The sequence below is a fragment of the Coregonus lavaretus genome (genome assembly GCF_964263955.1).
Source record: "Coregonus lavaretus genome assembly, chromosome: 32".
NCBI lineage: Eukaryota > Metazoa > Chordata > Actinopteri > Salmoniformes > Salmonidae > Coregonus > Coregonus lavaretus.
Window position 1 is genome coordinate 7,029,341 of NC_140019.1, and position 21,810 is coordinate 7,051,150.

The window sequence follows — 21,810 nt, forward strand, 5'->3', positions numbered from 1 at the left end:
GAGGATGGTCCTCCCCTTCCTCCTCCGAGGAGCCTCCACTGGACTGTGGTGTGTGTATGAATGTGTGTACGGGTGTGTTTGAGGTAGATTATTACATGAGGCCCCACAAAGCTAGTTTCGTAGCCCACTACTATTGTAAAGGGTCTTCCAGAAATCCATGTCTGTATTTGAACCATTATTATCTCCTGTCTCTTTTACAACAGGTATTAAAAAGGACAGTACATTTCTGGCCAAACCAAGGACCAAAACATACTGTATCTGGCAATTGTGACACAGCAGTTTATATTTTAATATACACAGTGGTGTAGGGCAGTTTCGTGGTGCCCCGCCGCAAGGTCAATGCATAAATGTTTGCCTATATTTGCAGTTCAAGCCGATGTCAATATTCTGCATGAAACAGAACCAGCTGTATGTATCATGTTGCAGCAGAAGCAGCAAACTCTGTCTGTGTATGTTCCAAATGGCACCATATTCCTTTTGTAGTGCACTACTTTTGACCATGACACATAGGGCTCTAGTCAAAAGTAGTGCACTATATGGGAATAGTGCTATTTGTCTTGTCAAATAGTGCTATTTGTCTTGCATGCCAGTCCCCAAGGCCATGCCTTGCAGCTGAAAACCAGTGGAGTTACAGTGGGGAAAAAAAGTATTTAGTCAGCCACCAATTGTGCAAGTTCTCCCACTTAAAAAGATGAGAGAGGCCTGTAATTTTCATCATAGGTACACGTCAACTATGACAGACAAAATGAGGAAAAAAAATCCAGAAAATCACATTGTAGGATTTTTAATGAATTTATTTGCAAATTATGGTGGAAAATAAGTATTTGGTCAATAACAAAAGTTACTCAATACTTTGTTATATACCCTTTGTTGGCAATGACACAGATCAAACGTTTTCTGTAAGTCTTCACAAGGTTTTCACACACTGTTGCTGGTATTTTGGCCCATTCCTCCATGCAGATCTCCTCTAGAGCAGTGATGTTTTGGGGCTGTCGCTGGGCAACACGGACTTTCAATTCCCTCCAAAGATTTTCTATGGGGTTGAGATCTGGAGACTGGCTAGGCCACTCCAGGACCTTGAAATGCTTCTTACGAAGCCACTCCTTCGTTGCCCGGGCGGTGTTTGGGATCATTGTCATGCTGAAAGACCCAGCCACGTTTCATCTTCAATGCCCTTGCTGATGGAAGGAGGTTTTCACTCAAAATCTCACGATACATGGCCCCATTCATTATTTCCTTTACACGGATCAGTCGTCCTGGTCCCTTTGCAGAAAAACTGCCCCAAAGCATGATGTTTCCACCCCCATGCTTCACAGTAGGTATGGTGTTCTTTGGATGCAACTGAGCATTCTTTGTCCTCCAAACACGACGAGTTGAGTTTTTACCAAAAAGTTCTATTTTGGTTTCATCTGACCATATGACATTCTCCCAATCCTCTTCTGGATCATCCAAATGCACTCTAGCAAACTTCAGACGGGCCTGGACATGTACTGGCTTAAGCAGGGGTACACGTCTGGCACTGCAGGATTTGAGTCCCTGGCGGCGTAGTGTGTTACTGATGGTAGGATTTGTTGCTTTGGTCCCAGCTCTCTGCAGGTCATTCACTAGGTCCCCCCGTGTGGTTCTGGGATTTTTGCTCACCGTTCTTGTGATCATTTTGACCCCACGGGGTGAGATCTTGCGTGGAGCCCCAGATCAAGGGAGATTATCAGTGGTCTTGTATGTCTTCCATTTCCTAATAATTGCTCCCACAGTTGATTTCTTCAAACCAAGCTGCTTACCTATTGCAGATTCAGTCTTTACATTTTTACATTTTTAGTCATTTAGCAGACGCTCTTATCCAGAGTGAGTGAGTGCATACATTTTTATTTTGTTATACTGGAATCGAACCCACAACCCTGGCGTTGCAAATGCCATGCTCTACCAACTGAGCTACATCCCTGCCGGCCATTCCCTCCCCTACCCTGGACGACACTAGGCCAATTGTGCGCCGCCCCATGGGTCTCCCGGTCACGGCCGGCTACGACAGAGCCTGGATTCGAACCAGGATCTCTAGTGGCACAGCTAGCACTGCGATGCAGTGCCTTAGACCACTGCGCCACTCGGGAGTCTTCCCAGCCTGGTGCAGGTCTACAGTGTCCTTTGACAGCTCTTTGGTCTTGGCCATAGTGGAGTTTGGAGTGTGACTGTTTGAGGTTGTGGACAGGTGTCTTTTATACTGATAACAAGTTCAAACAGGTGCCATTAATACAGGTAACGAGTGCAGGACAAAGGAGCCTCTTAAAGAAGAAGTTACAGGTCTGTGAGAGCCAGAAATCTTGCTTGTTTGTAGGTGACCAAATACTTATTTTCCACCATAATTTGCAAATAAATTCATTAAAAACCATACAATGTGATTTTCTGGATTTTTTTCCTCAATTTGTCTGTCATAGTTGACGTGTACCTGTGATGAAAATTACAGGCCTCTCTCATCTTTTTAAGTGGGAGAACTTACACAATTGGTGGCTGACTAAATACTTTTTTTCCCCACTGTATGTTATTTATACAACGTCAAAAGTAGGCAATTTAGCCTACTCAAGAAAGGCCACTTATTTGTGTTTGCATTCAAACATGACCATGTATGACACATCCGTTTCCAAACTGAACAGTGAAAAGTCAGGGGGGTGTGAGACAGTTTAAGAGTGCCGGCATCTGTCTGAACATTGGAAGAAGAGGAGTCAAATACAACAGGGGAAAATGTCATAACTACACTGTCTGTCTGTATCCAGGGACAGTCAGACACTCAGTTGAAAAATCTCTGTGTCTGCATATGTTGTCTGTTTGTATTATGAGAGCAACTGGCACAAGTTGAACCATCTGGCCGAAGTTCAAGAGGCGTTTGAATCCAGACCATTCTCCTAACCCTCCCCCCATGCACCCCCCTAAAATTTGCTTTGGAGTTAGGCAGGAAGGTTACGAGAATCTGTGAATCATTGCAGTATGCCACTTGCAGAGAAATGAATGGTGGAAGTGTGTTTTTATTTCCATAGGAATGCATTGTTGTACTACTTCAGTGTCTTTATGGGCAGTGGAGAGAAAGGCAATGGTTTGGCTGCATAAAAATACAAATGTCAAACTCACTCCCACAACACTGGAACCCCTCTATGTTAAAACATCCATGTTTAAACGCTCAGGCAGGCAGACACAGAACCAGCTCGCTCATACTCTCTTTTATTCTCTAATTCAACTTTACATATGAATGTCGTTATAACATAAGAAATTACTATCTGCTAATTCAAAATGGCTCTGCATTGTTTGTGTCCTGGCTAGAGAATGGGCCCTCTGTGGCCTTACACAGTGGTCCTGTTCAGGGTTCAGCTGCCTCTCACCCTGTGCTGCTCCTGCCACCAGTCGCAGTGTGAGGGAGTATAACACAGTCACAGAGACTAGTCATCGTTAACCATGTGGGTCACTCATTCAGCACAGCCATGCTAGTCAGGAAGGACTGTAGGAACAGCATAGCAATGCACAGAAGCTGAATCTTACAGCTAAATCTGTTGTCTTTTTGTGTCATGAAAATGTATACATTGCTTTTGATATTTCACAGTTTCTATATTTTCCCCTTACTTTTTAACTCTGCATTGTTGGGAAAGGGCTTGTAAGTAAGCATTTCACGGTAAAGTCTACACCTGTTGTATTCGGCACATGTGACAAATAACATTTGATTTGATTTGAAATCATTATGTAGGCTATGTGACTGTCCTTTTCCCCACCATAAATCAACATCACTCCTATTTGGATTGGGCAATCTCTCATAATGCAGATGTTGTCGACGTTACCATGTTATTAGTCTCTTACAGTAATACAACAACATTAAACTGCTTAGCCTACTATTTTGTGTTATTGGTAAAACTATACAGATTTTCTTTTACTAAAGCGTTGAACAATCAAAATCAACAAGTTACTTTGCGCGTCTTGCAGTGAACAGGGGATACAGTTATTCAAAAAAGTTAACTATTCGAATTTGGTTTTCGTCGGGAGAGTAGGGGGGGCTAAAGTGTCCTCAGAATTTTCCAGGTTTTGCTTGTTGAAAAGTTTCCTGGGGCGTATTCATTACGCCGATTCTGTTTCAAAACGTTTCTTAAACTGAAGCAAACGGAACGAAACGGGGAGGAACCTACCTGAATTTGTCCAATAGAAACCAACTGTTTGGACTAATGATTACACCCCTGTTTTGGTTGCTAGTGAGAGACGCTGCAGAAGCAGTACAGTATGGACTGACACGCCGAAACCGTTAACTTTTGGAAAATCAAGTACATGTCCTCTTTCTAGGTGCATTAGCCGGACAAAGTCATAGCTATGGCGCGAGACTGCACTACACGAAGTCTGGACAATATTGATCTCTCTGCTTTGAGGGTGAGTTCTGGATATGCCTAATTAATTGAAATGTAGGCAGACCTTTGTGTAAACATTGTTGCAGCAGATGTGGGTTACAAAGTTTCAATCTCTATTCAAGTCATTTGAGGAAAAGTTACGTAAAATTAAGTTAGCTAGCTACTTCGTTACAAAAAGTTAGAGCTTTCATGTCACAATAGGCTTTAAAGAAACCATGGATCTTACAGTTTTCTGGTTCGTTTTGCTTTCAGAAGTTAATATTTTTTTTGTTTACCGGATTTACAGCTGTTTCATAAGCAACGGAATTGTTTTGAAAAAAGTAAAGCAGTAGTAATATGACATGTTGGCATGTTACAAGTGTGAACAAATGGAACATAGTTGTAGCCAGCAATGCCATGCAATATTCCATTTTAAGTGATGACCTAAAGGTCAGAAATTATTCTGATTTGTGAATAAACATAAGGTTCTTTCAAAATTATTTCATTTGAAGTAATGTAATGTTGTCCTCTTGTTTCAGGATCCTGCCGGAATATTTGAGCTGGTAGAAGTGGTTGGAAATGGAACATATGGGCAAGTCTTCAAGGTTTGTAGTTTGTGTCAGACCCACTCTCCTATTCTTGTCTTTGACCATGATTACAATTGCAGATGTGTTGCCAGTTGCAATGATTTACATTTTAAGGAGCATATAGCAATATACACTATGCAAACATTGCATGGCACCATCTTAATCTTTAAGTAAAAAGAAAATGAATATAGCAATACTACTCGTAATACTATAGCTGCCAGCAGTTGATAGCATGGAACTTGGTGTAGTTCCCATGAAAGTACTCACTAAGTGAGAAAAACTGTGAGAGAAACTGTGACCTAAATTGGCTTACAAACACAAGCATCTTCAACACTCTTGGGTGGAGTCAACATCCTTATCGAAATCGGCTCAACTGAACGCTTCAGTGATGGTTTGTGGTTCTTTAAAAAAAAAAACATTGAGGTGTTTTAAATTATCTTGACAAAGCTGGGCCTTTCGAGTAGTTCTTGCCACATTCTCACAGATGTGTCAACTCTGACCGTGAGGTAGCAGTTGAGTGGATACCTTAGGTTGCACAAGCCTTTGATTTACAAGAAGGGAACCTGTTCAACATAAAGAATATCTATCATTATCAAGTGTACATTACTTGAATATCACTGGAGAAAATCACGTTTCGTCTAGTTATATTCAGAATTGCAAGAAAGTCCCTACACATTAGTTAACGTAGTACCAAAAAATTGACTGTGAAATGTTTTGTTGATGTAGTGCACAGCCTGTCAGTTTCTGCAGGTATCTCAGCTGAATGAAATACATCTCATGTCAAGTGGATCAATGTCAAGAGTTGGCTTCCTTTTCTCCTTCTACTTGTGTGTGCAGTGCACAGTTTCAGCCCATGCTAACAGGAACAGTGACTTTACACAGAACAATAGCTTATCCTCCTCTCAAACTACATGAAAAGTACTTTCCAAATTCCTAGCCATTCTTTAGGTTATATAAACACCAATAAGTGTGTTTAGTAGTACTGTGCACTGTAATTACCCAGCCAAACACTTTCCCTCGAATGTGTTTATTTTCATATTTTAAGTCATACATTCTGTACATATTGTTTACATGTATGAGAAATATTGCAGATTATTTCTTGAATTTTGTTTCACTAGAATAGTCTAAAGAAAGTGGTGGGCCTAACTCAGAAACAATCATATTAAGTTATTACAAATTATTACAAATGTTATTGGCCACATGCGCCAAATACAACAGGTGTAGACTTTACAGTGAAATGCTTACTTACGAGCCCATTCCCAACAATGCAGGGTTAAAAAGTAAGCCAAATATTTCCTAAATAAAAAAGGAAATAGTAACACAATAAAAACAATAACGAGGCTAAATACAAGGAGTACCAGTACCGAGTCAATGTGCCGGGGTACGAGGTAGTTGAGGTAATTGATGTAATACAGTATGTACATGTGGGTAGGGGTAAAAGTGACTAGGCAATCAGGATATATAATAAACAGAGTAGCAGCAGCGTATGAAGTGTGTCTATGTGTGATTGTGTGTGTGTGGCATCAATATGCATGTGTGTGTGCTTGTTCTGTGAGTGTGAGTGGATGTAGTGTGTGTGTGTGTTTGTGTGTGTGTGTGTGTGTGTGTGTGTTGGTGTGTCCGTGTAGTATGTGTGAGTGTGTGGGTAGAGTCTATTGAGTGTGCATAGAGCCAGTGCAAGGGAGTCAGTGCAAAACAATTAAAGTAAATCAATAATAAAGGGTGTCAATGTAAATAGTCCAGGTGGCCATTTGATTACCTGTTCAGCAGTCTTATGGCTTGGGGGTAGAAGCTGTTCAGGTGCCTTTTGGTCCCAGACATGGCACTCTGGTACCGCTTGCCGTGCGGTAACAGAGAGAACAGTCTATGACTTTGGTGGCTGTAGTCTTTGACAATTTTTAGGGCCTTCCTCTGACACCACCTGGTATAGAGGTCCTTGATGGCAGGGAGGTCGGCCCCAGTGTACTTTACTCGCTTAAAAAGGTTGGATGGAAACCTGGTTATTGTTGAGAAAAATGAGGTTGTGGGTGTCTTCTGCAGGCAGCCTAGATTCATTACAGTAGTAGAGGAGTGGATGTTGGTTACAGACAGGTAGAGGGCACTGGTCACAGTGTACAGATGTAGGATCTTAATTGGCTGGAATGGAGCAAATGGAATGGTATCAAACAAATGGATCACCCTATTGCAGGATAGCTTTCCTGAAATGCAGGACATGTAAAACTTGTAGTGTAGTTGAGGTTTAAAAAGGCTTCTGAAGTTTGTAATTTCTACTTTGACGAAAAAATGTATCAACCCCTACAAGAATATCCATTAATTATAATCCACATAATAATTCACATTTCCTGTTGCTGCAGAATTATTTTCAAATTAAGATCCTACATCTGTAAAAGGAAATTCTGTTTTTGATGCCACTACATCAGGGCGTCTGTGGCTTTCCTCTCCTCTCAGAATCTGGTTCTTTTTCTTTTCTCCTGCCAATTTACCCATTCTGAAAATAGAACATCACAGGGAATGCGCGTCTGTGGAAAATATCGATTTTGAAATTGTTTACTGGGCTTGTTCTGAAGGCAGCGAGTCTTGTTTTTCAGTACAGTCTGAGGTCTTGGTTTTAATCATCCGTCCCCTTGGAATTTCAGTGTAGATGTTTGATCGATGCCACAGTTTTGTTCCTTGTTGAATGTGTAAGACGTGACAATTACTGTCAGGCTGAGAAAACAAAGAACAGTCCAGTTTGCTTCTCTGCTTCTTCGGAGGCCTTAATAAAGGACTACCACTTTATCTGTGTCCCAAATCAATACACTGGTAAAATTAGCATCTCATTTTCTTCAGTCTTACAGTACACTTCAGGGCAAATCTTCAGCAGTTTGAAATGCAGAGCAATGTTGTTGTTAGCCTGATGTGTGGTGTGATCTTTGGTGAGAGCAGTGGAAATGGCAGTGGTGTCATGCCAAGAGAAACACTGATGAGAATGTCCACCCTGTAAACCCTCTCGGATGGGTGACCTTTGTCATATGATGTTCAATGTCTGTTCTTCAACACTCCAGTCTATAATACGTTATGAAAGATGAGATAGTATGTATCCAAATCAAATAATAAATAGCGCTTGCAAGCAGCACAAAATTCAAACAACATATTACTTACTATTCTTTGATTATTTCTCACTCATTGTATCTGTTAGAAAAGAATATGACTTCAGTTCACAGGAGGTTGGTGGCACCTTAATTGGGGAGGACGGGCTCGTGGTAAAGTCTGGAGCAGAGTAAGTGGAATGATATCAAATTCATCCAACACGTGGTTTCCATGTGTTTGATGCCATTCCATTAGCTCCATTCCAGCCATTATTATAAGCCGTCCTCCCCTCAGCAGCCTCCACTGCTTCAGTTCATATAATACTGATAATACCATGCGGTTTTATTATGCTAGTGTAGCTGGTTTGTTGTCATGCTCAGAAGAAGCTGACTTGGCACCAATGCTGATCTATTGTTTCCAGTCTGCCTTCAGTTACATGGGAGGCTATTTTTGACCCTGTCCTGTTTTGCTATTTAACACAGCATTGTTATCATCTCATTGTTAAACGCGGAATACCCTTGTTTTATCTGGTAAGTGTTTTGGATCATCTTGTTCTTGTCTTGTGTCTGGCTGGGTTCATTTTTAGAACCCCCCACCCCCTAATCTCTTCAGCTTTTAGGGTGGAGCAACTTGTATGTCAGAACGAGAGGGAATTTTCTCATTATGTTTTCCAGGGGTTTAAAGCTTTATGTGTCAGGCCTTGTCTTTTGTATTCATCCCAGGCATCGGAGTCATGGCTTTCTTAACATAGTAAATCTTAAGAGACCCATCCATGCTGGTTAAAAGGGTAGATTGTAAGCAAGGGGTCACATGATGAGCGTAGTTTCCCTGAGGTCATTTATCCTCTGGGATCTTCATGTTTTTTGGCAGCAAAATAGGATGGTCCATTTAGAGATGCTTCATATTAAAAGAGGAGCTTGTGTGATAGGATCTCTCTCACGCAGCCCAGGGTGAACCCTATCATGTGACCTTCCTGTGTTTGTATGAGTGGGAGATGGGTTGTGATTTGTTGCACCACTGATCTCATCTGTGTCTTCTGGGGATACTGTAATCAAGGGTGTGGAATTAGTAGCCGTAAAGTAAATGGTTTCATCCGTGCCATTTTCAATGTTTAAAATGTTGCATGTTGTTTAGGTTTGCAGGATTCAAAGATACATTCCTATTGTAAGATGATAACTGTCTCATTGCATATAGCAATATCTCATCCTTTTGTTCTTAGGGTGGCTACATCTAGGGCGTATTCCTCTTTTAAATGGGCACTTCCCTATCTTGCAAGATGCAAACTCATGAAGTGTGAAAAATTGGGTCAGGCCAGGCTTGCACTGCAGTGACAAAGCAATAGACAGTGATGCAACACTCGAGAGCTGTCGTCACTTGCATGCCTCCAAGGTCTGATATTGAGAAAGTCCCAGTGTGTCGGGAATCATCACGAAGCAGGCAGGCTCCACTTTGACCCACAGAGAGGAAGCGTCTTTCTCAACATACACTTCCTGAACCGCAGTCGCTGCTCAAACCACTGGGACGCCTGCCTGGATCTGGTGACGTTATCCCAGTGCCCTCAGCTCTGGAAGGGCCATGGAAGGGCCCCGTCGTGGTGTTGAGATGTGGGCTCACTGGATGCGTCCCGAATGGCACCCTTTTCCCTATTTAGTGCACTACGTTTGACCAGTTCCCATAGGGCTCTGGTCAAAAGTAAAGTAGTGCACTACATAGGGAATAGGGTTCCATTTGGGATGCGACCACCAAGTAGACCTATGTTTGGGTAGGGGAAGGAGAAGAATGCCCTCCATGCGTGCGGGGTAGGAACTGTGGTAGTGGGTGATAACCCTTAACCCCTGTACCCTGGAGACTGGGGAGGACAGCCTGTCGCTGGTGGAGATATTTCTGTCCAAAAGGGGATTTCCTCATTATTCCCTAACCCAACTGTGAAGCCCCTTGCTCCCCCATCGCATTGTATCTAATGACCAGCAGAAAAACAGGAAGTAGTGAATGAGAAAAAGCAGATTTCCATCAGAAGAAAGGCAGTGGCACTTCCATCAACACTACTAAGGTGTTGATAAGAAGTGTATTGTGATGAGAGGTTCATTGTATGAGATTAGATCATTACCATGCAGATTGAGTTTAGTGTTGATAGAACCCGGAGTATATCGACAGTGAAAAGATAATATAGATGGATACTTTCCATATGCCAGTAGTTAAAGTGAGCCCTTCACATTTGGTTTAGGAGCCGATCAATTTCTCTTTGTTGGATGACCTACTCGAGTGTCTCTTTATTAGAATAGGGAATGTGATTTATGCAATGCGTCCCCCCCACAAATTGAATGTGTTTCAGAGAGACCATGCTGTGACTGTGTGTTGTGTGGAATGCTGAAGAGGTTGTAGGGGTTTGAGCCACGGGCCGATTAGTGGACAGTTTTCTCTTTTCTCTCTCTCCTTTGATCAGCGGGAGGAATGTGCTCTCATGCAGTCTCTTTATGGCCTGCTTTGGATCATGTGCACATGCTTGCAATCATTATCTGTCAAATACTAATGACTCTGTGGCAGCATGCATACAATGCCAGTGAAGTTTATTTTTGCAACATGAATAAATAGTTGACTATGGTAGCTACATGTATTATTATTGAACATGTTAATCTGTGGCGTACTGCATTAGCATTGAACAGCCCCCGTGATATGCAACTTTTCAGGGAAGTCAGGAACCAATATACACAATCAGTTAGGAAAGCAAAAGCTAGCTTTTTCAAACAGAAATTTGCATCCTGTAGCACTAACTCCAAAAAGTTTTGGGACACTGTAAAGTCCATGGAGAATAAGAGCACCTCCTCCCAACTGCCCACTGCACTGAGGCTAGGAAACACTGTCACCACCGATAAATCTAGAATAATCGAGAATTTCAACAAGCATTTTGCTACGGCTGGCCATGCTTTCCACCTGGCTACCACTACCCCGGCCACCAGCTCTGCACCCTCCGCTGCAACTTGCCCATGCCCCACCCCCCCGCTTCACCAACTACTTCTCAGATAGAGTTCAATGTGTCAAATCGGAGGGCCTGTTGTCTGGACCTCTGGCAGTCTATGGGGGTGCCACAGGGTTCAATTCTCAGGCCGACTCTATTCTCTGTGTATATCAATGATGTTGCTCTTACTGCTGATGACGCTCGGATCCACCTCTATGCGGACGACACCATTTTGTATACATCTGGCCCTTCATTGGACACTGTGTTAACAAACCTCCAAACGAGCTTCAACGTCATACAACAATCCTTCCATAGCCTCCAACTGCTCTTAAACACTAGTAAAACTAAATGCATGCTCTTCGCCCAAACGCTGCTTGCACCCGCCCACTCGACTAGAATCACTACTCTCGGCGGGTCTCACCTAGAGTATTTGGACAACTACAAATACCTAGGTGTCTGGTTGGACTGTAAACTCTCCTTCCAGACTCACATTAAGCATCTCAAATCAAAAGTTAGATCTAGAATCAGCTTCCTATTTCGCAACAAAGCCTCCTTCACTCATGCTGCCAAACATGTCCTCGTAAAACTGACTATGCTACCGATCCTTGACTTCGGCGATGTCATTTACAAAATAGCCTCGAACACTCTACTCAGCAAATTGGATGTAGTCTATCACAGTGCCATCCGTTTTGTCACCAAAGCCCCATATACTACCCACCATTGTGACCTGTACGCTCTTGTTGGCTGGCCCTCACTACATATTCATCGCCAAACCCACTGGCTCCAGGTCATCTATAAATCACTGCTAGGCAAATCCCCGTCTTATCTTAGCTCACTGGGCACCATAGCAACACCCACCCCTAGTCTGTGCTCCAGCAGGTATATCTCACTGGTCATCCACAAAGCCAACAGCTCCTTTGGCCGCCATTCCTTCCAGTTCTCTGCTGCCAATGACTGGAACGAACTGCAAAAATCTCTGAAACTGGAGACTCTTATCTCCCTCACTAACTTTAAGCATCAGTTGTCAGAGCAGCTTACCGATCACTGCACCTGTACACAGCCCATCTGTAATTAGCCCATCCAACTACCTCATCCCCATATTGTTATTTATTTTGCTAATTTGCACCCCAGTATCTCTATTTGCACATCATCTTTTGCACATCTATCATTCCAGTGTTAATACGAAATTGTAACTATTTTGCACTATGGCCTATTTATTGCCTTACCTCCATAATTTACTACATTTGCACACACTGTATATATAGTTTCTGTTGTATTTTTGACTTTATGTTTTGTTTACCCCATATGTAACTCTGTGTTGTTGTTTTTATCGCACTGCTTTGCTTTATCTTGGCCAGGTCGCAGTTGTAAATGAGAACTTGTTCTCAACTGGCTTCCTGGTTAAATAAAGGTGAAAGAAAATAGTAACAAATTATCTGACATGTTGGGCAAAGGTTTTGCTGGCATGCAACAAGAAGCATTTTGAAATGGGAAATCAAATGATCTGCTACTTCTACAGTCATTTCGTGAGCTTGAGACCTAGCTATTATCCTACTGTATGTAATGCATGTTCAAAGTCTCAATGTCTCATATCCCACTAACACGAGGAATTATTCCTCTATATTGTAAAAATAGTCTACTCTGCAGTGCCCACAACTGATGGTGAATTGTCGGACCACCAAAAGCAATTTCAACCATTTATTAACTAACTTCATTTTTGTGTCCCTTTGAAATAGCCTGTATAAAAGCTTGGCTTTGTATTTGGAGAGTTTGACTGTGACAATGGAACACAGCCAGCTTGAATGTTTAAGAATAATTTTGGTCAAAGCAAGACTATATGCCACAATCCCTCTTGTGACTAACATGTTTTTCTACAGAAGTAAAATACATCTATAATTGTGTAAAGCGTTTGTAAAAATTCCTATTTTGATCATACTATTATCAAAGTAAATATCAGTGACTTTGCCTAGAAGTCTATTGTTAGTATTTGGTCATTAGCCCAAACAGTTTTCAGCTCATTGTTATTGTTCAAGATAATCATATTTTAATCAGATTCGATTATGGGGCTCTTGTTATTTTCCCATGTGTGCTTGCTCTCTCACTCTGCTCTAGTCTGGCACAGGAAGCTGTGGCCATTTTAACTCCTGCCTGTGCTTGTGGGGAGCACTGGCCCACTTCCTAATTGAACCTGGTGCTGAGTGTCTGCTTCAAAAATCTGTTCACATGGTGTGGCCTGCTGCTGTCTGCCCAACCGCCAAGCAGCAGTCTGCACCGACCGCTCTCGAATCTTTTCTCACATTGATGTCCTACAGTACACACAACTATCACAGATAAACATGGGCAGGCAATGGCAGGAAATAACAATAAACATGGGAATACTCAAAGGCACCGCTGTTTGCCTGTGTATTTATTTTGTATTGCAACCTGTACAGAAATAATATAGGGGTTTATTTCAAGGCAATCTGTGGATCGGATCGTTATCACATATGTGAGTGATTAGTGATGCCGAATTTCTGTGGATGTGCAAGACTGTGGTTACATAGACTAGCATATTGTGCAACAGTGCAGCTGCACAATACTGTCCCACTGGGCACAGACCTCAGTTCAACGTCTAGTTTTGATTTACATTTGGTTGAGTTGTCAACTAATGTGAATTCAATGTGAAATCAACAAAAAAAGACACAATGTCATTGGATTTAGGTTGCAAGTTGGGTGAAAAAAATACAAAAATCCCTTAGGTTGATGACTTTTTGCAAATCCAAACAGTTTTCCACGTTGATTCAATGTCATCACATTTAAGTTTTTTGTTCAAATGATCTGGAAAAAATGTTTATTCAACCAGTTTTTGCCCAGTGGAATGTGATTGATACTAGTCCCCAAGTTTGCATTTGTGAAACGAGTAGGTGTCTTGTCAATTGCCATTGGGATATATTGGAACAATACTGGCAAGCTACCAACAGCTACCAACAAACTCTCTCTAGGTTTTCCCTGATGTGTTCATGGTTTTCAAAGTTGAGTTAGAAACTCTGCTTTAGATGGGTAGCTTGGATCTAAATGGATAGCTAAATCTGCTGCCTATATCCCATAATATCCATATATTAGAGTATAGAAAGCATATTGGGAATTAAAAGACATTCAAAGTGCTCTCTCTCCTTGTGCATTTCACTCCCTTTTCCTGTTTTGTTAAGGTAAAATACACCAGACTAGTGAGAGCATTGTTGTGTTATGGAGTGAAGTGAGTAGTTCACACCCGGTATAGCTGTGTGAAATTCTCTTCCTGGACACAATTGTCCTCTCTTCTGCTACATATGTACAAACAAAATGCTTGCGGTGGGTAATTCAGAATGACAAAGTAAGGAAAAATCATTTGTGTAAATGCACTGAGGCAAAAAAGACACATATGCTGCTTGCATTCTGTCCTCTTATAAAAAATGAATGTTGGTCACGGTTGTCCTCTTACCATTGGTAACATAAATAGCTCTGTTGTCACAAAATTACATACCCATGAATATGTGATTTTAACCTTTGCTGAGTGATAATAAAAATAAAAATAAACGTAGTTTGTGTACAGCATTGCCAAGCTGTAACATGGGAAGCTAGCTACTAAGATCTTTCTCAATTACCTCCATCTCCGTGCACTTTATTACAGATGGGCAGTTGTGTCACATTCTGTCAGTGAGCATAGCCACGTATGAAAGGTCAGGACCATTCCTCTCTCCTCTGGGATAAGTGATTCTACCATCTAGAGCAAAACTGCACAGTGCTATTTCCAATACTGGATGATAAGTGCTTGCTTTGCCTGTAGTCTGTGTTCTGTTTATTTTTCATTTGGAGAATAACCTCCATAGTCATTACACTCACTCCACTGCATAAGTAACTCAAATGTATGGCATCTGTCAAAATGGCAAATGAATTTGCAAAATAACGGTAAAGTGCAACGGACTAACATCAATCTGCCTCAGCCCATTGCGCTGTGACTGAACATGGACGAGATGGCTGCAGTCAGTGGGAATGCTACAGAAGCCTCTTATTGGCTTATGAGAGGCAGCTAAATGCATTGTATTGATTATGTGATTGTCCCACCTGAATGCTCCTCGCTACACTCCTGATTTGGGAATAGGATATTGACTCATATTTTTTGAAAAACATTTCATATGGGGATAGTTTTTTTCCCGCACATTTACATTCATTGCAACAGTTCTCAGGATGGACAATGTAACTGTTTATTTGAATCAGATTCACAAGGAGTATTGCATCATTTTTACTTTAGAATAATTTTACTGAAACTCTTATACCATACTAAGTGTGACTTTCTGCTTGCCGAATCAAACATATGAAATATAGTACGCTTTTGTATGTGAAATAAGAAATTACAATATTAGCGGAGGTTATAAGAGTTGTTCTCAAGATTGGTGGAGTAAAACTGTGATTTCTGAGGTGGATAACAGCATTTTGTGGTGTTTTCAAGCAACTCAATCTCGCCATATGTACATGATATTCCGTAGACCACAGTCAATTGTGTTGGATGATATGAGCCATTTTTCAAATGAACAAACAATGGAGGTCAGTCTAGTGAGACATGTACTGTTCCAGCTCAGGCCCGTGTTCCATTTTCTCTACACACTTTTCACAGAGTTTCTGTACCTATACCTCTTCTGCTCCTTAGGTTCTGACACATACATAACGTTTAAAAATGTTCCGTAGCAACTCACTGCTCTCCTACCTCCTTCCTCTTTTTCTGCCACCAGACTCAGTTACAGAAATAGATGCATTTTCCCCTCCCTCAATTTACCTCACCTGACTGGTACACATGGTCTTAGACGTTAGACTTTCCGTTGTGGTTGCCAGTATGGTTGTTGCCCTGTATTGAATGATGCGTATGTTTAAAAAAAGATGTTTCATAAAATGCTGTGGTTGTCTCAACAATAACCTTAACTACTGCATAATGTTTGTGCAAGTAGCCCAACTGTAATTATTATGCGCTAAATGCATTGTCTTACTTTTTACAATGTGTCTTGAGTGACTTTGTGACATAAGCTTCAAGGGTCACAGTACCAAATTTGCTTAATAACTCTTAACAGTATAATCATCATCATCATAGACTCTGAGGGTCCTTGATTGTCTTAGCTATTATTGGCGGCCGATGGCCATTCTGTCCCTAACTGTCCCACTGACTGTCCTTGGATCTCGACAGGGACGACATGTGAAGACGGGACAGCTGGCTGCTATCAAGGTCATGGACGTGACAGAGGTAAGACGGCCACTTCCTGGTTCCTGTCTCCATCCCGCCACACAGACATATGCAGGGAGGGCCACGGCCGTGCGACTGCCACTCTGCCGAGTCAAAGGGGCAAGGAGGGGCTTCACACTCAGATCAGTTTACCTTCAAAGACAGTGTTTTATTTAAGAAATGCAAATGAGACCCAGTTAACACACACCAAAGGTTATTATATCCTGAGCTGTCAATCAGCAGGTGAGAACACTGGGAGCCATGTTTGTTCAGGGAAAGTTTAATCATCTCGTTCCCCTCAGGGCAATAAAGCTACCTGGTGATGAGACTATGTACTGTATAGAAACTGATTGAGTTGGCCCTCCTGGCCCTCTACAAGAACAAAGAGGAGTGTTATTACAATAGCGCAAAGTGTACATGGCCAAAGATTTAATTAAATCCTTCTTCTTTTTTTTGTTGCTTTGAGGTACATTTTAAACTAAGATCTGAGCAAGGATCAACAGTGTCAGTCTCTGCAGTGCAATCTGAAATTATGTATAGAGTGACTGAAGTTCAACGCACTTATTATTTTCTCAATAGAGAAAATAAGACACAGTTAATCAATACGGCACAGTTTCAAATGTATCATCATAAAAACATAGCATTAAAACTGATATTAAGTTCTCCAATATCTGTGTTTTGATCTTGCTTTTTATTAGATCAGCCTTGAATTGCTGGCTGATATTAAAGGTGTTGTATTGGCCTAACACGTAAAGAATGTCTGAGGTGCCTAGATGAGTTTAAAAGGCCCAGTATTGAACCCCAGAGAGTAAAAGCAGAGGAGATAACACCGCCGCTCCAGGCTCTCGGACAATAATCTCTCTCTTCTCAGCACACAAATGCCTTTGCCCTTTTCCTGTCCATCTTGTATTGTCGATCTGCCCAGGGCGATAATAGCAGGACATTTCCTGTAGGACTGAATGGCCCCTCGCTGAAGGCCCAGGCCCAGGCTTCCTCCTCTCCGCTCCAACACATCCCTCCGACAGTCACATAACTTAACCCCCCCCATCCCCTACCCTCACCCTCGCTCCCCTTCCCTCACTCCCCCTCCATTAGCCCCTGCTCCTCAGGCTGCCTGGCCCCAGACCCAGGGCCCAGCCGCGGCCCGGTCACTCGCCTCGACCCCTCTTGGGGATTGAGACATTGTCCTGTACAGAGAGCAGCTGTGCCGGGTCCTTTCCGAGCAGGAATGTCCTCTCCTCTTCCTGGTTTGATTTAAAGGGAAAGGAAGGTTCAGTGAAGGCATGTGGTTGTCTCCCTTTCCAGTACAGAAAGGTACCATTCTTTAAGAGAGGTCAAATGCCTGTCTTGAATGGAGCTGCTGTTTCTCTCGGGGTCAGGAGACAGGAGCAGGGAGGCTGTAGGTAAGGCGAGAATAGAGAGAAATACTGCCTGATGTCCCCATTTAAACCTCTTCTGTTATACTGCTATCGTTTAGGGAAAAGTTCATTCCCACTCATATTATTATATAGGAGGCTATTTCGGATGTGTACTTGTAAAATATGTGTACTGGCAGAAAACAACACATTTATTATTTTGTTATTATTTTGGGGAGCTCAGTATCATTATTAAACCACACAACCTATCAGCCCCTGTAAATCAAATCAAAGTCTCTCCCGAGTGGCGCAGTGGTCTAAGGCACTGCATCGCAGTGCTAGCTGTGCCACTCGAGATCCTGGTTTGAATCCAGGCTCTGTCGTAGCCGGCCGCAACCGGGAGACCCATGGGGCGGCGCACAATTGGCCCAGCGTCGTCCAGGGTAGGGGAGGGAATGGCCGGCAAGGGATGTAGCTCAGTTGGTAGAGCATGGCGTTTGCAACGCCAGGGTTGTGGGTTTGATAAAATAATGTATGTGCTAACTGTAAGTCGCTCTGGATAAGAGCGTCTGCTAAATGACAAAAATGTAATGTAAAGTCTAATTGGTCATATGCACAAGATACACTGTAAACAAATCCTTTACAGGATTTTTTGGAATGAACTAGTCTACCAAATCAAGCACATTAGGTTGAATTTCTAAGATACATTCTGGGCAGTAGCTAAGGGATGTTGTGGTTTTCCTGTCCAGAAAGACAGTGTCATGTTACAGTCCATTGACTATAGGCCTACTACTGTATGAAAAACCCAGGGAATAGAAACGCAATGCATAAAGAAGTGTCATGCTTTTCCAAGGCTTCACACACAAACAAATCCCCTTCAGGCCCCTCTGACACACACTACGGCTTCTTAAAGAGAAGCTGCCTGTTTCTATCTCCACGCCAAAGACATGCTACGCTACATGAGCCCTCCCTTAGCCTTACTGAGGGTATATCAGTGGAGTGTATGTGAAGGAACAAATCAACGTAGCCTTAGTGCCCCATGCAATGTAAATATGAATGCTAAAATGGACTCCAAGCCCACATGCCATAATTGGTAGAGACTGAGCCAGTGATGAAATCATCACTGCTGTTGATTGCAACGCGTGTTGGCAGGCTTGTGGGTCACCAGTATGGCGAGCCCAGCACAAATCCACCATCTCAGTTTAACTTGAATGTTGGCTTAAAAGTAAACTGTAACTGTTATGTGCATGGGCAGCAAGAGTTCTGGGTTGGCTGCATTACGGCCTGCTGTTTTCCATTGTCAAGTTTGATATTAAAAATGTTTAATATCCTTTTTTGTTTTGCAGGAAGAAGAAGAAGAAATCAAGTTAGAGATTAATATGTTGAAGACATATTCCCATCATAGAAATATAGCTACATACTATGGTGCCTTTGTGAAGAAGAGTCCTGCAGGTCAGGATGACCAGCTCTGGGTGAGTGGCTGCTCTCCATCTCTGTTGATTTCTCCTCACTTCAATCATCTCAATAATGTATCACCTTTAAGAGGGCCTGTATCGCTATCTATATGTATGTACAACTCATACAGATTCTTTAGGTTAGTATGCACCAGTGGAGGCTGCTGAGGGGAGGATGGCTCATAATAATATCTGGAACAGAAGTAATGGAATGGCATCAAGCACCTGGAAACCATGTGTTTGATGTATTTGATACCATTCCACTGATTCCGCTCCAGCCATTACCTTGAGCCCGTCCTCCCCAATTAAGGTGCCACCAACCTCCTGTGGTATGCACCAAAAAACATGGTCGCAGAATGCATAACCAGGGCCAGGTGTTTTTCCTGACACCGTGACCTGATCAGGGAAACCTCAGAGCCCTTTAACTCATCTAAAGTCCAAGTTGTATCTGTGCCTTTCCTTGTGTGCTGTATTTGATGTGTTTTTAGACCTAGCAGTTGTAGTAACAGGGTGCTGTTCTGCTGGTGGGCTGGCATCTGTCTGAGCCATTTCCTCTGTGTCTGTGTGTGACCTTGCTGTGTAGCTGGTGATGGAGTACTGTGGGGCGGGCTCAGTCACTGACCTAGTGAAGAAGACTAAAGGGAACTGCCTGAAAGAAGACTGGATCGCCTACATCTGCAGGGAGGTCCTCCGAGTGAGTACTGCTACTGGAGATAAGCCATTTAAGTAGGACTCACGCCACAAACCCCTGGGGAAATGTAAAGGTCCTGAGAATCACTTCAGAGAGCTCTTCTCATCCTATATCCGCCGTATTGTAGTGGGTACGTTATTGAATTGGGCTAGGAGCTTTTGCTTATAAACTTATGGTAGGACAGTAATGGAGGGTTAGACGATGGCCCACAGGGGCAGATAGCAGCGTAGCACGGTGAAGTCATTGTCTTAAATAAAACAAACTTCATGCGTTTATTTTTAACTCCTTTGAAGCAGTGGATGATTTCTGTGCCTGTTCTGTTGGACAGCTCCCAAGCCCCAAGAGAGAGAGAGGTCATGTAATGTGTACACTGTGTGCGTGCCTGTGTCGTGTTCTGATATTGTGTGTGTTTTTGTGTGTGTGTCAACACAGGGCCTGTCTCACCTCCACTCATACCACGTCATTCACAGAGACATCAAAGGCCAGAACGTGCTGCTGACTGAGAACGCAGAGGTCAAGCTGGGTAAGGACTAGGAGACAGGGTCAAAGTTCAACTCACAACCCACATAGCCACAGTTGGCCATTTCAAAAGGATGTGTCACTGTCACTTCAGTATTGGCTTGCTCTCCTCTTGTAGGTGTGGTTTAATCTGTTCAAACACTGTATCTTGTCTTTGCCAGTTGACTTTGGGGTGAGTGCTCAGCTGGACAGGACGGTTGGGAAGAGGAACACTTTTATTGGCACTCCGTACTGGATGGCCCCTGAAGTCATTGCTTGTGACGAGAACCCAGACTCTACTTATGACTACAGGGTAAGAGGCCGCCATTTCTCCTGGAAATGCTGTTTGTGTGTGTGTGCGTGTGTGTTAGAGTTCTCATTCTGAGCACAAACCCGACGGGGCCCGACAGCCTGGTCTTATGCCTCAAATTCTGTTAATTGATTCTGGCAGGTTTCAGTCTTGCCATGCTGTTTTAAGAGAAAAAAAAACGGTGCGTATCTGCGCACCTTTTAGCCTTCTACGGCTCTCTCTCAGCCGCAGCAGCTGCAGACACTCGCGGTGCCAGGATTCCAATATTGGCTGGGCCAGAGACATTTGTGACCATGATGAAACTTAATTTTCTGATGATTTACATTTTTCAAATTGCGATACGAATAGGCTGGAGTGCACTCGGTAGAATGATGATCCACAAGAATACGACAGGCAGCGCATCTGAGTATCAGGGAGAAGCCCATGTTCCAATAGCATCTGTTAACGCTGATACATCCTAACAAAATACACCCTATGACTGCCCTGCTAATGTGCCTTGCTGGACCTTGTAAACTATCGAAAGTAGACCCATAACTGATCCAAATATTTCCCTAATCAAGCATGCATTCAAAACACGGCGCTTTTGAGCGATTATTCAAATGGGTGTTTGGCAGAAAATCTAGTTTTATTTATTGTTTAATGATTCAAGGCTCCCTTTGTTATTCAATAAAAAAATGTAAATGCTTGATTGTATTTAAAGGCATGAATGACTCGTATGCTGTGTAATGACATGAATGAATGATTGATTATATTGAAGTATGCTAAGTTACGTTAAGGCAAATAGAAAAGGAGGCGCTCTCACAGCTGGATGGTGGATAGATTATATAAGGCTATTACGTGAGTCAAGAGCAAAATAATACACTTGATTTAGGATACATTATTGCATTCTAAATGTTTCTGATCAGTGATAGATGAGCAAATTAATAAATGAGTTACCACCTCCACTTGCCCAGCCAGAGATCAATTAACCAAATATACAGACGGAGATTCAGTAAAACAAAATTACATTGATTCATTATCAGACAAGTCACGGGCTTGGGAGTAGGACAGGCTACTACGCGACTGAAGGGAAAAATCAACTTGATAAGCTACATAACATGCTAGCAAAATCTTCCTATCAGCTGATATATGAGCAAACTAGAATAAAGATGATCATGAGCACTCACCTTAACTTAACTATTATTTTCCCAGCCTAATTGTTACCAAATATCCAAACAAGATTCAGTGAAAACTAAAATCTGACATTGATTGATTTATCAAGATGAGTCCCCACGCTTGTCTGTTGAGTGGATCTGACTGGATGACTCT

General features: G+C 42.4%; 1 protein-coding gene across 3 annotated transcripts in view; it reads left to right on the plus strand.

Moving 5' to 3' along the window:
• The first annotated feature begins 4,255 nt into the window (after positions 1-4,255).
• LOC311107951 (mitogen-activated protein kinase kinase kinase kinase 4-like) overlaps positions 4,256-21,810 on the plus strand; it is a 56,628-nt gene continuing 39,073 nt past the window's right edge. The window contains exons 1-7 of one of the 3 annotated variants that reach the window (XM_084150575.1): positions 4,256-4,395; positions 4,892-4,957; positions 16,159-16,215; positions 18,896-19,021; positions 19,587-19,697; positions 20,127-20,217; positions 20,375-20,505. In XM_084150575.1, coding sequence (XP_084006701.1) covers positions 4,339-4,395; positions 4,892-4,957; positions 16,159-16,215; positions 18,896-19,021; positions 19,587-19,697; positions 20,127-20,217; positions 20,375-20,505 — 639 coding nt within the window. In that variant the 5' untranslated portion in view covers positions 4,256-4,338. The remainder of the gene's footprint in view (positions 4,396-4,891; positions 4,958-16,158; positions 16,216-18,895; positions 19,022-19,586; positions 19,698-20,126; positions 20,218-20,374; positions 20,506-21,810) is intronic. The other 2 variants (XM_084150576.1, XM_084150577.1) reach the window with 2 other exon arrangements.